General features: G+C 36.4%; 1 protein-coding gene across 10 annotated transcripts in view; it reads right to left on the minus strand.

Moving 5' to 3' along the window:
• LARP4 (La ribonucleoprotein 4) overlaps nucleotides 1-16,849 on the minus strand; it is a 67,373-nt gene that overhangs the window by 41,204 nt on the left and 9,320 nt on the right. For 6 of the 10 annotated variants that reach the window (XM_058742811.1, XM_058742810.1, XM_058742816.1 and 3 more), the window contains 3 exons: nucleotides 4,509-4,656; nucleotides 3,705-3,878; nucleotides 1,128-1,203 (listed from right to left, as the gene is read on the minus strand). In XM_058742811.1, coding sequence (XP_058598794.1) covers nucleotides 1,128-1,203; nucleotides 3,705-3,878; nucleotides 4,509-4,656 — 398 coding nt within the window. The remainder of the gene's footprint in view (nucleotides 1-1,127; nucleotides 1,204-3,704; nucleotides 3,879-4,508; nucleotides 4,657-16,849) is intronic. The other 4 variants (XM_058742812.1, XM_058742809.1, XM_058742814.1 and 1 more) reach the window with 2 other exon arrangements.

Genomic DNA, 16,849 nt, shown 5'->3' on the forward strand with positions numbered 1-16,849 from the left:
TCAGAAACATAAGCAGATACACAAACTATCCAGTTAGTAGGTGAAGATGTTTAAATAACTATTACAGGGGCGCCTGGGTGGCTCAGTTGGTTAAGCATCCGACTTCGGCTCGGGTCACGATCTCACAGTTTGTGAGTTTGAGCCCCTCGTTGGGCTCTGTGTTGACAGCTCAGAGCCTGGAGCCAGCTTTAGATTCTATGTCTCCTTCTCTCTCTGCCCCTCCCCAACTTGTGCTCTGTCTCTCTATGTCTCTCAAAAAACAAATAAATGTAAAATAAATAAATAAATAATACAAGTATATTACAGAAAATGAATTGTAAGCACAAATAACTAGAGAAAAGACAGAAGGCTCTTGCTTTTATTCTTTTATCCTGTACTAGACTATAAAGGCAAAGAGTAAAAAGGAGGGGAAAAGAAAGGAGCTATTTAGGATAAAGAATCAATTAAACGTGAGTCAAGAGTATAAAAAAAGTCTATGATAAAATCCAGGTTTCTAGCTTGAAAAACTAGTTTACTTGGTCCTACCTCTCACGATATACAGGATAAATAGAAAACATTACATTTGCATGCATAGCCAAACTTCTGTTTATTTTGAAAGGGGCAGTTTTACATACTAAAGTTTTATAACATCTAAGCTGTAGATATACCTACATAATTATCTGTAAATAAGACATCTTGAAACGTCTGCCTGAAAGAACTCCTTATCTAATAGAAGGTACTGGTAACATAAATTCTATGCCCATCCACCTATCTTGCTAAAAGTAACTCTATGATCAAAGGTTACAAGAGCCAACTACTAAAAAATATAAATTAAGAGATAACCCACTTTTTTGAGAACCCTAAACCTGAATATGTTCATAGGAAAAGTATCTAATATCCTACCCAAAAGTAATCCAATCCAGTAATTTAATTATCTTCCTACTAAGACTAGATCCTTTTTGCATATCCAATTAGAGATTACATCTTTAAACCTAGTTAAGAAATATATTAAAGAATAATACCAAAATACATCACTGAAGGGAATTAAAACCACCATTCTTCCACTCTATTTCATGGGTATTTTACATCTACTAACCGAACAATGCAAAAAGTGAGAAATATCAATTAAAAACAAATGAATACTGTACCGGGAGAAACAGAATTCTAATTGTTTCTTCAGACATTCTTTTAGGTCTTCTGTAGAAATTGCTGAACTGCTTTCTCCTGAAGGTAGAAAACAGAGGAAAAAAGTTAATATCAAATTACCGTAGGTGGTAAATATTACAAATTGTTGACTCAGAATAAGTTACAAAGTATGTACAAATTAAAATTCATGACAAAACTATTATTTTTAAAATTCAATTAGCACAAAGTCTAATTTCTTTCCACCTATCTATTCTATCTTTAGATAAATTTCAGATCAGTTTAAAATTTTATCAAGAAATGAACAAAGCACCATGAATACTAAAAATACTTGGCTTTCTGTAAAACACTACCCTAAATACTTTTAAAATGTGATAACTACTTATTCCTTTAATGAAAGCTCAAAGAACAAAAGTAACAGTAATCTAAATTTGAAGGAACTAGATAAATAAATTGAAATATATGTATATATCTCTCCACATCTGTATTATTGATACTAAATCTGATGTTATTTATACTTCTTAAACTTCTATCTCTTAATACTCTTTTCTTTTCATTCCTTAATTTTAGAGCACTTTATCTTCCTAGGAATATTTAACGTTTATTTATTTTTGAGACAGAGACAAAGCATGAACGGGGGAAGGTCAGAGAGAGGGAGACACAGAATCTGAAACAGGCTCCAGGCTCTGAGCTGTCAGCACAGAGCCCAACGCGGGGCTCGAACTCACGGACTGTGAGATCATGACCTGAGCCGAAGTCGGACGCTTAACCGACCAAGCCACCCAGGCGCCCCCTAGGAATATTTAAAACACTCAAACAGCCAAAGTTTCAGATCAACTCTAACAGCCTTCTATGATTATATTATTTAAACCCAGAACAAGACTTTTCTTTCCCCCCCCCCCAGGACTCAAGCCTGGAAAACCCATCACTCTTTCAGTAGAATCTTAAACAAAACATTACACACTCAAAGCATGTAATTTGTCCTCTTCTTAAAAAACATTAGTGATTAGGCTAATTTCCTTTAAATGTATAGACAACAGAATGTGCATAAAGATAAATAAATTCTGTGCATGATTTTACCACTACCTTGTCTTATTACTCAAAATTCAAAGTAGTATTAGATATTAGATTAACGTCATTAAAGATGAATATAAGGGGCACTTGGGTGGCTCAGTCAGTTAAGCGTCCGACACTTCATCTCTGCTCAGGTCGTGATCTCACAGTTCCTTATTTCGAGCCCCACATCGGGCTCCACAATGAAAGCCTGAGGCCTGCTTGGGATTCTCTCTCTCTCTCTGCTCCTCCCCTGCTCATACTCTGTCTCTCTCGCAAAAGTAAATAAGACATTAAAAAAAATTTAAAAAAAAAGAAGCATTCTATTTCCATGTATATGCAATCTAATACAAAATCCAACCACCCAAGTGTGCTAAATAAGCAAGAACTTCATTTAACTTTTCAATGTCATTACAGCAAACCTATTAAAATACCAACTGGTTGCCACATTACTTAAACCAACTTTATGTTTAAAGTACCCAGTGGTTAAGTATATTATGACCACAAGTAGGGAGGAGAACCTACCACCTTAAATAATTACATGGAAATACCACCCATGCTACTTCAGGAATCAACTTACAAGCTGACAAAACTTAGAAATCTAGTCCAAATGTTTACAATAAATAAGGAAATTGAGGACAAAGGTTTGTACACCTTGACTGAAGTCAAAGAACTAAAGCAGCAATAGAAGAGAGTATTCCCTATTACATGTATTTTCCAAAGAGATCCTTTAAGTCAGAAAGATTAAGTTAGGTAGTTGGGGTCTATGGTCCATTTTTAGTTTCTTTTAAATCTCATCCATTTTAAACTCAGGCAACTACTAACCCATGCTAGTTTTATAAATGTGAAAAAACATGTTTCACAAGTTGAATTGCAGAAGAACCATGTTTTTAATACTGTGATTTTTCTCAAAATTAATCCCTGCAATTTCACATTTATAAATGCATTTCACACTGACAGAAGTAATGGGAAAATTGACAGAACTTGCACTGATCCCAACTAATAGATCAAGAAACTTGGGACTCTGAAAAATTATAATTAGGGTCTATTTTCACTATATTGACTATTTTTCCCTTTTATCTTTAATTTCACACTCTCCTAAACAGGATCTTTTCTCTACACATTCTTTTGAATTACAATTTTCAGGACACCTGGGTGGCTCAGCTGCTTAAGTATCTGACTTCCCCTCAGGTTATGATCTCACGGCTTCTGAGTTCAAGCTTCACTTCAGACTCTGCGCTGACAGCTCAGAGTCTGGAGCTTGCTTCTGATCGTGTCTCCCTCTCTCTCTGCCCCTCCCCAGTTCATGCTCTCTCTCTCTCCTCAAAAAAACAAACTTTAAAAAATAAATAAATTACAATCTTCATGTTTGCCCTTTTGAAAACAGTATTTATAAAAATCATCTAACATTTTATTACCATACAGTTCTTTTCAAATAAAGCAGACTGATCCATGCCATAGGTTTATTAGAACAATAATAAAGAAACTGTAAGGGGAAAAAACACTAGTTTACCAAATGCTCATTTTACCAATACAAGCATAAAGTTTACCAGGAACGTCATATATTTGGTAACTCAGATCTTCTGGCCCTAAAATCATTCCATCAGTTGATTCTTCAATGCCTATAGTATTTCTGGTGGTTTCACAAGATGAATACATTACTTCGTATTCCTTACACATATCATCTGAAAGCTCTGTATTACCTGTATTAAAAATATATATAATGAAAGTAAATAGAAATTCAATAAATCCTATCTTTAGGAACTCTGGGCACTATGTCTTTTATAGTAAGATTTTAAAGAATTCTACCAGTTGGGCAATGTCCACATGGTTTTAGTAAGAATTCTCTTCCCAAGGGAGATAAGTTTTGACCCTTATGGATAAGCTAAAATGATTAACAATAGTTTAAACTCATATAGCACTATTTATGTATCAGACAGCTACATGCACTTAATTCATTTAATTCTCAGAAAATCCTATGCCAAAAGTAATTATTATTACTGTTTTACAGATGAAGGAAACAAGCACAGAGAAGTCATTTACCCAAAGTCAAACAGTGAGTAAATAGCACTGCCAATGATGGTATATCAAAATTAATTTATAAATACCAGATTATAAGTGGGTTAAATGCTAGACCCAAAGACACAGCTACTATTTGAAACTAGTGATAACCCATTCATACTAAAAATAAGAACCGTGTACAAACTGCCTATTAAACATTTATAAATATATTTAATCAAATAATCAAAAGATGTACCCCAAAGTTCTATAAACTGTTTGACCATATATTTAACCAAAATGTGATTTGTTCTGATGAAATATTTAGGACTTACCCTCAGGATGAGACCCTGATGTTGCTGCTGTTTCATGCCAAGAGCTTTCAGTTCCATGAGTTACTGGAGTGGCATCAGTATTTCCAGAAGGAATTTCTTGCCATACTTTGGCATTAGGATTTAAACCGGTTCCTTTAGATGTTACCTGCTAAATAATCAAAAGATCTATTTGTAAATTTTAAAAGTCAGTGTATTAAAATTACAATTTTAGATAATGGACTTGTCTATTTTTAATCTTTATTTTTGAGAGAGAGAAAGACAAGAGTGTGGGTGGGGGAGGGGCAGAGAGAGGGCGAGACACAGAATCTGAAGCAGGCTCTAGGCTCTGAGCTGTCAGCACAGAGCCCGATGCGGGGCTCAAACTCAAGAACTATGAGATCATGACCTGAGCCGAAGTCAGATGCTTAACCGACTGAGCCACACAGTCACCTCTTTAATGGACTTTTCTATTACTTAAATGTGAAGGAAACCCCAATCATATTAAGTAATTTAATAATAAATATTAAATAATACTTTAAAGTATTGGGCTCAACTTGACAATAAATCTTTTTAAGTAGATGAACTTGAATATGTATGTATAAAATTTAGCTACCTGTACAATAAAAAATATATCTCTATAAACAATTAATACAGAAATGCTGCTTGCATTTGTCATAAAATTTATTCAAACTATTCACCTATCTTTGGCTTATTTTTATGTATTTAGAGCAACTATTTTAGGTACCTAGAAGGATTTTCCAAAGTATATAATTCTTATTGCCATCTACACTGTGATACAGACCTTTGACTCTAAACAATTCTAACATTTAGAAATTTTTCCCACGTCAAAAACAGCAATGTGGGGTGTCTGGCTGGCTGAGTCAGTAGAGCATGCAATTCTTGATCCTGAAGTTGTGTGTTTGAGCCTGCACACTGGGTGCAGACATTACTTAAAATCTTGGGGCTGTGAGTGGCTCAGTTGGTTAACTGTCAGACTCTTGATTTTGCCTCAGGTCAAGATCTCACATTTCATGACAAAATTGCAACAACAAAAAACTAAAAATAGGGGAGCCTGGGTGGTTCAGTGAGATGAGTGTCCAACTTTGACTTGGATCATGATCTCTCAGTTTGTGAGTTTGAGCCCCGCATTGGACTCTTTGCTATCAGCACGGGGCCTGCTTTGGATACTCTCCCCTTCCCCCTTTCTGCCCCTTCTTCACTCATGCTCTTTCTCAAAACTAATGATTAAAAACAAAAAAGACTAAGAAAATTCTAGAAAAGATATACATATATACCCACAAGTAGGAAAATAAAGTACCACTTAACACCTATTAGATTAGCAAAGTACTTAAAAATAATTCCCACATTAGCATAAAATTTGCAAACTCATTCTTTACTGGAGACTATATAAGACTATATAAAATGGTGCACTCATATTCTATTAGCATTATTTGTAAGAGCCAACAAACAGAAATAACCCAGTCAAAAAAACCAGGAACAAGGGAAATTATGATACACTTTCTAGGTAAAGTATTGCACAGCCATTCAAAATTATAAAGATACACGACCATATTTTATAAAATCTAAAGGGGTACTACTAAATCAAAGAAAAAATTGCTGTATATTAAAACTGTGACATCAAATACTATTAAGATGTATCCCATTTGCCAGAGAAGTTTACAGTGTGCAACAATGTGCATCCTAGGGTTGACCAAATATGACAATGTCAAAATGGAAAATGCATTCACAAAATGAAGTGAAAAAAACCCACAACCACAATAACAAAAGCAAACATGTTAAGCAATTCTGGAGGAATTAGTACTTATATCAGTGTTTCCCTTTTACAGATAACCTATTAAATGAGAAATCATATATCCAACTAAAGACATACAGAGACTAAGTATGAAGTTAATATTAACAACAAATGATTACAACTCACAGATTATTACAACTGCAAAAAGTGCATAAACATAGACGTGGGCTAGAGAGGAACACAATCTGCTACAATACTCTGATCAAGGGTTTTTTTCCCTTATAAAGCATTCCATTAAAATATTACCTTAAATTCGAATCATAAAAAATATAAAACTTAAAAAACATTTTTTCAAATCAGAGCATAAATGTTATAGTGCCTAGTACATTAACATCAAAGACTATTATTTTACACGTCTTGTGCCTGTATGTATATATGTAATATATCCCATTATTTTTTATACCAGTCAATATTTATTAAAGTTACATAAATGCTGATGAAAATCTTTGAACATCATTCTTTCCTTCTCCACCAAAGACATCATTCAGAAAAAAAAAATTTTTTTGTAGTAAACTCTTTAAGTTGTGGTTTCCCTGAAAATATTTTCTTAAATGTTTATTTATTTTTGAGGGGGGCAGGAGGGAGAAGGGGCAGAGAGCTTCGGAGACAGAATCTGAAGCAGGCTCGAGGCTCTGAACTGCCAGCACAGAGCCCAACACAGGGCTTAAACCCATGAACCACAATATCATGACCTGAGCCAAAGTCGGATGTCCAACAGACTTGAGCCATCCAGGCACCCCTCCCTGAAAATATTTTACCCTCTACCTCTGCTATAGAAAGAATTTTTTTTTTTTTTTTTTTTTTTTTTGGTGAAAAGAATTCTTACTAGGCACACATTCCCTTTCAGGTTATTAAAGATATCCCCACTGCCTTCTGTTTTGTACTGTTACTGATCAGAAACCAGCTATTAGTCTAGCTATCATTCCTAATCTCTCTTTGCTCAATTTTTGTCAGTGGTGATTTCCAGTTTTACAATCATCAGTCTAAGTGTGAAATTCTTTATTTAATCTACTTAGGATTCACTGTGCTCTTTTGAAATCTGATGCATCAACTCTGTAAATTCCCAGGTATAGCTCTTCAAACTTTGCCTCTCCACCACCTACCTGCTCTATTACTTCCTTCTGGAATGCCAATAAAATATTTTGTACTTTCTCATACTATGTTCCACCTCTCTTTGTATCAATCTCTTTCCTATTTTCCATTTCCTTGTCTTTCAAGAAATTACATCCTGAGCAATTTATGATATTTCTTCCATTTCATCAATTCTCTCTTCATCTACTTCTAAAATGAACTTAACTTTTCCAATAAGTTTATAAGTTCTTTTTATAACTTTCATTTCTTGAAGTTCTTTTTGGTTCTTTTATCAAATCTATCTGATGTTTTGTTTCCTGATCATCTTTTCAGTATCTTCCTTCCTTTAAGCATATTATTCTAATTTTATAGTCTGAACTTGATAAATTCACTATCCGCAATCTTTGAGGGTTTGATTTTGTGATCTGTTGTTTCTGCTAAATCATGCTCATTATGACTTACGTGCTTTATGATTTTATATTGTAAGCCCATTTTCCTTGGAACTTTATTTGTGGGAATTTTGAGCATTATGTTTAAAATATGCTCTTTAGGGGCGCCTGGGTGGCTCAGTCGGTTGAGCGTCCGCCTTTGACTCAGGTCAAGATCTCACAGCTCTTGAGTTCAAGCCCCATGTCGGCTCTGTGCTGACAGCTCAGAGCCTGGAGCCTGCGTTAGATTCTGTCTCCCTCTCTCTGCCCCTCCCCCGCTCATGCTCTCTCAAAAATAAACAAACATTAAAAAAAAATTTTAAATATGCTCTTTAGGAGAGGACTTGTTTTCCCTCTGTTAGATGACTGCACAGTTTATAAAACTACCAATCTGGTATTCCTTTAATTTTCAACATGATTTTTTGGGTAACAACTTGTGTGAATTTTAGCTCTACTTTGCAAAAAGAACATCTGTGGTTAGAATTACTAGGGAATACCTCTGCCTCACCAATCCAGAGTCACAGCTTAACCTGACAAATTTCCTTTTCTCTGGGAAAGCTCACTCTCCCCCAGCCCTCCCCCCACCCCCCCCCCCTTTTTTTTTTTTTTTTTTTTTTTTACCATGTGTCCTGTCTCTAAGCACTGCCAATTAAAACCAAAGCTCTGGGCCAGTAAGAGCCAATAGATGCATTAAGAGTAGCTCTACAGGGGCACCTGGGTGGCTCAGTCGGTTAAGTGTCCGACTTCGGCTCAGGTCACCATCTCACGGTATGTGAGTTCAAGCCCCGCGCCGGGCTCTGTGCTGACTGCTCAGAGCCTGGAGCCTGTTTCAGATTCTGTGTCTCCCTCTCTCTCTGACCCTCCCCCGTTCATGCTCTGTCTCAAAAATAAATAAACGTTTAAAAAAAAAAAAAAAGAGTAGCTCTACATTTATGACCTGCTTACCTCTTTGGATGAGTACTTTTTAATTATTTTTGGTCTGAAGACTTCATTTGCTTTCTTGCCAACTTAAAGCACTGCTTTAAAAAAAAAAAAAACTTTTGGGGCGCCTGGGTGGCTCAGTCGGTTAAGCATCCGACTTCAGCTCAGGTCACGATCTCGCGGTCCGCGAGTTCGAGCCCCGCGTCCGGCTCTGGGCTGATGGCTCAGAGCCTGGAGCCTGCTTCCGATTCTGTGTCTCCCTCTGTCTCTGCCCCTCCCCCGTTCACACTCTGTCTCTGTCTCAAAAATAAATAAACGTTAAAAAAATAATAAAAAATTAAAAAAAAACTTTTTTAGGGGTGTCTGGGTGACTCAGTTAAGTGTCCAACTCTTTTTAATTTTTTATTATTATGTTTATTTTGAGAGAGAGAGGGGGAGAGAGTGACAGAGTGCAAGTGGGGGAGGGGCAGAGAGAGAGAGAGACACAGAATCCGAAGCAAGCCTCCAGGCTTTGAGCTGTCAGCACAGAGCCCAAAGCAAGCCTCGAACCTAGGAGTGTGAGATCATGACCTGAGTCAAAGACGCTCAACCGACTAAGCCACCCAGGCGCCCCAAGTGTCCAACTCTTGATTTCAACTCAGGTCATGACTGAGCCCCTGATTGGGCTCTGTGCTCATAGGGCGGAGCCTGCTTAGGAGTCTCTCTCTAACTCTCTGCCCTTCCCCCATTCGCACACTTGTACTCTTTCTCAAAATACACAAACTTAGAAAAAAAAAATTCAAAAAAATATTTCAACCAATATTGTCAGTTTTTTCCAGAACATCTAGTTTATAATATTTCTTAAAAAAAAAAAAGTATCAATATTGTCTTCATGAAGCTAAATTGAGAGTCATTCCAACACCTGAAAGACAAGTGTGGTATAATAACAAAAAAATTAACTTTATTCTGCCATCCAGTAATTATGCAATTACTGGCCCCAGTTTCTTCATTTTATTCACTTATTTTTTAATTTTTTTAAATGTTTATTTATTTTTGAGAGAGAGTGAGAGAGACAGAGCATGAGTGGGGCAGGGGCAGAGAGAGAGAAGGGGAGACACAGAATCCAAAACAGGCTCCAGGCTCTGAGCTGTCATGACCTGAACTGAAGGTGGACGCTTAACTGACTGAGCCATCCAGGAGTCCCTCCAGCTTCCTCATTTTTAAAGACATAATGTCTACTCTACCATAACTCCTTATAGTTTCTACAAATCTTGGGCACCTGACTTCATTTCTTTGGTCATTACTTCTTCTTTCCCTCTTATTATTTGCACACACCTCTATTTTGCTAACCACAATAATAGTTTATTTACATATGTGTTCTAAAGCAAAGCACTGGGCTCGAGAAAGGGAAAAACTAGGTCTTCCTGTTCCAGGGAAAATGTACAAAGGACAAACAGGAATAGTTAACTGCAAGGTATCATTTTTACCTATTGAACTACTTAATGTCATTTTGACAAGTATAAAAGGAAGCAAACGGTTCATTGCTGTAATTCATACAGTTTTTCTTTTTTTTTTTTTTAATTTTTTTTTAACGTTTATTTATTTTTGAGACAGAGAGAGACAGAGCATGAACGGGGGAGGGGCAGAGAGAGAGGGAGACACAGAATCGGAAGGAGGCTCCAGGCTCTGAGCCATCAGCCCAGAGCCCAACGCGGGGCTCGAACTCACGGGGCCCCTGGGCCCCGAGATCGTGACCTGAGCCGAAGTCGGTTGCCCAACTGACTGAGCCACCCAGGCGCCCCATTTCATACAGTTTTTCTAAGAGTTAGCAATGTTTATCAAAAGCCTTAAAAATACACATTCTTTTAAAAATAGAATTACCATATGATCCAGTAATTTCACTATTGGGTCTTTACCCAAAGAAAATGAAAACACTATTTTGAAAGATGTATGCACTCCTAGGTTTACTGCATCGCTATCTGCAATAAATTTCTTAAGCTACCTTGTCTGTGATATTGTTATAGTAGCTCAAATGGACTAAGACACCAACCACAGAGGATCTGTTCAATAACTGTAGTCCAGCCATATAAAGACTATCCCAGAGCCTTAAAATCATATTGTATGTAAAACTGGTGAAATATGAGTAAGTTCTGTGGACTGTAACAATATCAATTTGCTGACCATTTATATAGTTATGGCAAGGTGTTACTATTCGAAGAAACTGAGCATAAAAGTCCATGAGACCACCCTGTACGGTTTTTGGGCAACTTGTGAATCCATAATTATTCCAAAATAAAATTTTTATAAATGGGGGGAAATATCGTAGAAGGCAGTGAAAATGTTCACAGAAACTCAGAATAAAAAACAAGCTGCTACCTTATGAAAGAAACTTTGAATTTTGTGAAATAATGCACAAGCACAGAAAACACTAGAAAGACTAAAAGTCAATGTTATAAGTGGTTATCTCTGAGCAGTAGCATTTTTATTCTCATTTTTGTGCTTTTCTGGATTTTCCTACAATTAACATCTACTACTTTTACAATCAATAAATAGATAATGAAACATCTAACATCCAAAATAAAAGACACATCAGGGGCGCCTGGGTGGCGCAGTCGGTTAAGCGTCCGACTTCAGCCAGGTCACGATCTCGCGGTCCGTGAGTTCGAGCCCCGCGTCAGGCTCTGGGCTGATGGCTCGGAGCCTGGAGCCTGTTTCCGATTCTGTGTCTCCCTCTCTCTCTGCCCCTCCCCCGTTCATGCTCTCTCTCTGTCCCAAAAATAAAAAAAATAAATAAATTAAAAAAACATTTAAAAAAAAAAAAAAAAAAGACACATCAACTGGGAAAATCATCCTAGGCAAGTGACATAAAAGACTATTGTCTTCAAAGAAAGTAAGAAAAGTATAAACAAGCAAAAAGACAATTCACAGCTAATAAACATGGAAGAACATTCAATCACACTAGTCACTGAAGATATGCAAAATGAATCAATTATTTCATTTTATTTATTTTTTTTTAACGTTTATTTATTTTTGAGACAGAGAGAGACAGAGCATGAACAGGGGAGGGGCAGAGAGAGAGGGAGACACAGAATGGGAAGCAGGCTCCAGGCTCAGAGCCATCAGCCCAGAGCCCGACGCGGGGCTCGAACTCACGGACCGTGAGATCGTGACCTGAGCTGAAGTCGGATGCTTAACCGACTGAGCCACCCAGGTGGCCCCCCATTAATTTCATTTTAATCCAAATGGTGAATTTTTATAAATTGGGATGCCCGATGCTGACAAAGATACAGTAAACTGGGCAAGAGTAAAAACTGTCCTAAGACTTTTGGGAAGCAATTTGTCAATACTGATACAAAAAACTTTTAAAATGTTCACTCTTTGACCTACTGCAGTGGATTTTAACATAAAGGCTTTATATACAAGAGTGTCCTATATAGAATTACTCCACATAAAGAAAAATTGGAAACTGAAAACGTCCAACAAAAGAAGTTGTTGTGTTTTTCTAGGATAAAGTTTTTCAAACACAGTAATGAATCTGACAAGGCAGATAACTGCAACAACGACTTATTTTCTCATTTTAATTCTTGATAACCATGTTTGGTTAACTTTGTCTAAAGAATTCCATCAAAATCCTTTTCTTCCACAGAACCAGAAGCCCCTGAGCTACACAGTCACATAAAACATCTATCAAAGGATATAAACTGTACAACTGGACTTGGAAACTATCTGCCAAAATCACCACAAAAACATCCAAATTGTCAGTCCATAAAACTGACAGAAAAATCACCACCTCTATTTCTAAGCAATATATGTCATCACCAAATAAGCCAAAAGTGGCCTTCATTATTGGTCCATTTTATGCCATTTTATTTATCCTATGTGGGTGGGAAGAGATAAAAATGAAGGGAAAAATGAGAGACATCAAGTTCATGGCAAAAACGATACCTTCCGCTCATATAAGCAGTTTTAAGGTAACAGGAGTCCGAAACAGTCATCATGAATGTGGTAAAACCATGTCTTTGGTCATACATAACCATTTGTTTCACTTACCTATTTACTATCAGAAAATAGAAATCCCATGTCAATTAACCCTACAAATACTGAAAAATAAAGTATATAAACTGATTAAATTTGCTTCAAGCAAGTCAATCATCCAGGTTTAATTTTATCTCCAATATTGAGAAGACCACTAAATTACAAGTACTTAAAAAAAAAAAAAAAAAAGACACAAAACACCTGTCATTTCATCCAATACAAACTTCAGGGTCCTACTAGAAGATGCTTAGGGGTATTTCATGAAAAATAAAAATGGAAAATTAAACTGGAAATTTTTCACCCATTCTGACAGAGAAGAACAACAATTAACATTTAATTTAGTTTAATTAATTAATTTAAATTAATTAATTTAGAACACTCAATTTATCTTCATTAACAACTTCAGTTAAATATTTTTATCATACACATTTTGCAGATAAGAAAAAAGTTATTTTACCTAAAAGTAATCTGCCCAGGGGCACCTGGGTGGCTCAGTCGGTTGAGCGTCCGACTTCGGCTCAGGTCATGATCTCGCGGTTTGTGGGTTCGGGCCCCCGTGTCGCATCGGGCTCTGTGCTGACAGCTCGGAGCCTAGAGCCTGCTTTGGATTCTGTGTCTCCCTCTCTCTCTGCCCCTTCCCTGCTCATACTCTGACTCTGTCTGTCTCTCAAAAATAAATAAATGTTAAAAAAAAAATTTTTTTTAAAGTAATCTGCCCAATGTTGCAAAGCGAATAAAGCAGAGGCAGGATTTCACCTCAGCAGTAGGGAGAGTCTGCCAATACATTTTTACAGTGGCTCTTAGCCACTACACTACAGTTAGTTACCTCAGAGAAAACTTTAAGACAACCAGTTATATACTACCTAAGGAATATAATAGACCTCCTCACCAAGCCAAATGATCCCTGGTTTAGTTCTGCCTAGACTAGCTAATAACCCAGAAAATATGGATACACCACCAGCTTAATAGGGTTCTGAGGGCAGAAGTCAATGCAGCTCTGCACTAATTTCTACCTCAGGATCAAGGTAATTTTCTATCCTAGGGCCACAGTTAATTTTTGGTAAAAAAAAAAAAAAAAAAAAAGTAATATTCATGGCAGTTTATGCAATAAAATTTACCCTCTATCACAAAGCACTTTTCTTTACCTGAATTATTTTGTCAGCAAGCTCCACAATGGTGGTGACTTTGTGTAAGGTAAACCAGTCAACTGCTCTCTAGCACCTTGAACAATGATTAGCACACAGGAGGCCAACAAACAACATTTGCTAAATGAATCGATGGATGAATAAATGCTGAACAAGTGTTTCTCAAATTCTGTGCATAAGAATCTAGGGATCTTGCATTTTATAATGCACTTTTTTTTTTTTACATAATTTAAATAGTCCTATACATACTGAGCCATTTTACTTCAAATTGTCATCTGATCAAGCCAATGGTTAACTACACAAATGAAATTTTAAAAATCCCCCAACTTCAAATATCAGTATTAAATATCGAAATAACCCTTTTCAGGGGCACCTGGGTGGCTCAAGTCAGTTAACAGTCCGACTTCAGCTCAGGTCATGATCTCACAGTTCGTGGGTTCAAGCCCCGCATGGTGCTGACAGCTCAGAGCCCGGAGCTTGCTTGGGATTCTGTGTCTCCCTCTCTTTCTGCCCCTTCCCCCACTTGTGCTCTATCTCTCTCTCAAAAATAAATAAACATTAAAAATTTTTTAAATTAAAAATAAAAAATAATCCTTTTCAAAAACGTGTAAAGTCAGCAGTCTGTTATTTTCAAATGAAAATGACCAGAAAACTGAAATGAGAGTTTTTCATTAAGTGTATATGAAAGCAACAGCTCATGTGTAATGTTTATTATATACCAGATACTACTCTAAGTACTTTACATTAACTGTCAATCTTAATAACCTTATGTGATATGTTAACATTATACTCATATATTAGTACTATCCTCAATTTATACGTAAGAAAACGGATAAACAGAGGTGAAACAACCTGCTTAAGGTCATACAACTAGAAAGGGGCAGAGCCTGAACAGCAGCCTGTCCCCAGTGCACTGTTCTTAACCACTTGTTTACGCAACCTTGTAGATAAATGTATCTTATTATTATTAATGACTGCCCTATTTTTTCCTTTGCTTAGCTCAAAAGACTAGAATAATCCTGTATTTCTCTTACCTTGCTTAACAGCAAATTTTTGTAAATCCTACAAATTTACATTTCTCATAGCCAATTCAACAACAAATATTTTAGTACCAACTTATGTGCACTGTGGTAGTGATATGGGGGGGGGGGGGAACTGCCAATAAGCACACAGTGAATTCCTTGTCTCTTCTGAAAAATTAAAAGTTATCATACAAATCAGGACGTTTTTGAGAATGAAACAGGGTGGCACATTTGTTCCAGAAAACAGGTGTACGTTATAACTACTTAGGGCAAAATGGGAGATGTGATCACACTACCTATTTTATAGTTTCCAAAACTAATAGGATGAAATACTGGCCAACTACGTACAACACAAACCCTGGATTACTCCTGACTTTTCTGCTTTGACACAGAAAATGCTTTTCTCTTGCCTCAGTAATATATAAACCAAACCAAGCCCAACTCCTCATCCTCGGAGTCTGGCTTTAAGTCTACAGTTCATATCCTACCTCTAGAAATATTCACCTGAAGTACCCCCCTCTGTCTCTGGTTTAGGTAGAGCCAGTCATTTATAAATAAAGAGATATTTCCTGAACTAAAGTTTGGCTTAAAAATGTGGCTCTGTTACAACTTAACAGACAAGAAAAGAGACATGAGTATATGACATTCAAAAGTTTCTTTTCCTTACATTTACCTATACTTGTACATTAGAAAAAAATTTCTTTCTAAAAGAGGAAATACAAATCACCTATTTGCATTTTATCATTTGTATTCCTTTAAATTTTGCATATAAATGAATCTGTATTTTAACATACTGCAAACCTCATTCTTGTTTTAAGACTTTTACCTGCCCAATTAAAAGTATACTCTTAAACCATAAAAAATTTAAAATAAGATAATTACTCTGTTTGGCTTACCCAGAATCAGTGTAAATTAGTAACAAGGCCGAATTAGAACTCAAAAAGGTATCTCTTTTTTTTTTTTTTTAAAGGTATATATCTCTTTTTTCTTTTAATGTTTATTTACTTCTGAGAGACAGAGCCTGAGCAGGGGAGGGGCAGAGAGAGAGAGAGAGAGAGAGAGAGAGAACGAGAACGAACGCGGGGCTTGAACTCATGAACTGCGAGATCATGACCTGAATCAACTGAGCCACCCCAGGTGGCTGTATTATACACCCTGGTATCTCTTAAATCAATTTTTGCAGTTACCAGTGCCATTATCATGTAGTTTTAATAAATTTTCCAAAAATGTTCAATAAATCAAGCACAAATTTCAGTAATTTTGGAAGCCTACCATTTACATACTGGACGATTTACATCACAATAGAATAGCTATGATGATCAAATGATAGTTGTGGGTCAAGCCCATCTCTAGACTGTGTTACAAGGCTTAATACATAAACACCATAAACATCATGAACTACCTGACTTTGTCTGAAAAGATTATTATTCCCAAATTACAGATAGGAACTTGAGGCTCCCACAAGTTGTCACTTGTCTAAGGTCATATAACTAACATTTGAACCTAGGATTCCAAAACCCTTACAGAAAAATCACTGGGCATAATACAAAAGTTTACAATGTTTTCAAGCCTAGAAACCACCCTCAAGAATTAAACGTTAAAGAAAACAAAATTTAAGCAAAACACAAATACAGAAACAATAAAAATACTATGAACACCTTCAGAGCTAAAGAGTCAGTTTCCATGTTCAGTTAAGGATCTTCAAAGAGGAGGTTAAAAATCTTTTTTTATGACTTCACAATGATAGCTGAACTAGAGTTTCTCAACCTCCTCCACTTTCCGCTCCTCTGTAGTAAAGACTGAGACCCCATTTCAACTACAGGGTCAAACTCTTTTTTTTTTTTTTTTTTTAATTTATTTGAGAGAGAGACAGAGTGAGTGAGTGAGAGAGAGAGAGAGAGAGAGAGAGAGAGAGAGAGAGAGTGTGTGTGTGTGTGTACACGAGAGA

The sequence above is a fragment of the Neofelis nebulosa genome, chromosome 8, assembly GCF_028018385.1.
Source record: "Neofelis nebulosa isolate mNeoNeb1 chromosome 8, mNeoNeb1.pri, whole genome shotgun sequence".
NCBI classification, from domain to species: Eukaryota; Metazoa; Chordata; class Mammalia; order Carnivora; family Felidae; genus Neofelis; species Neofelis nebulosa.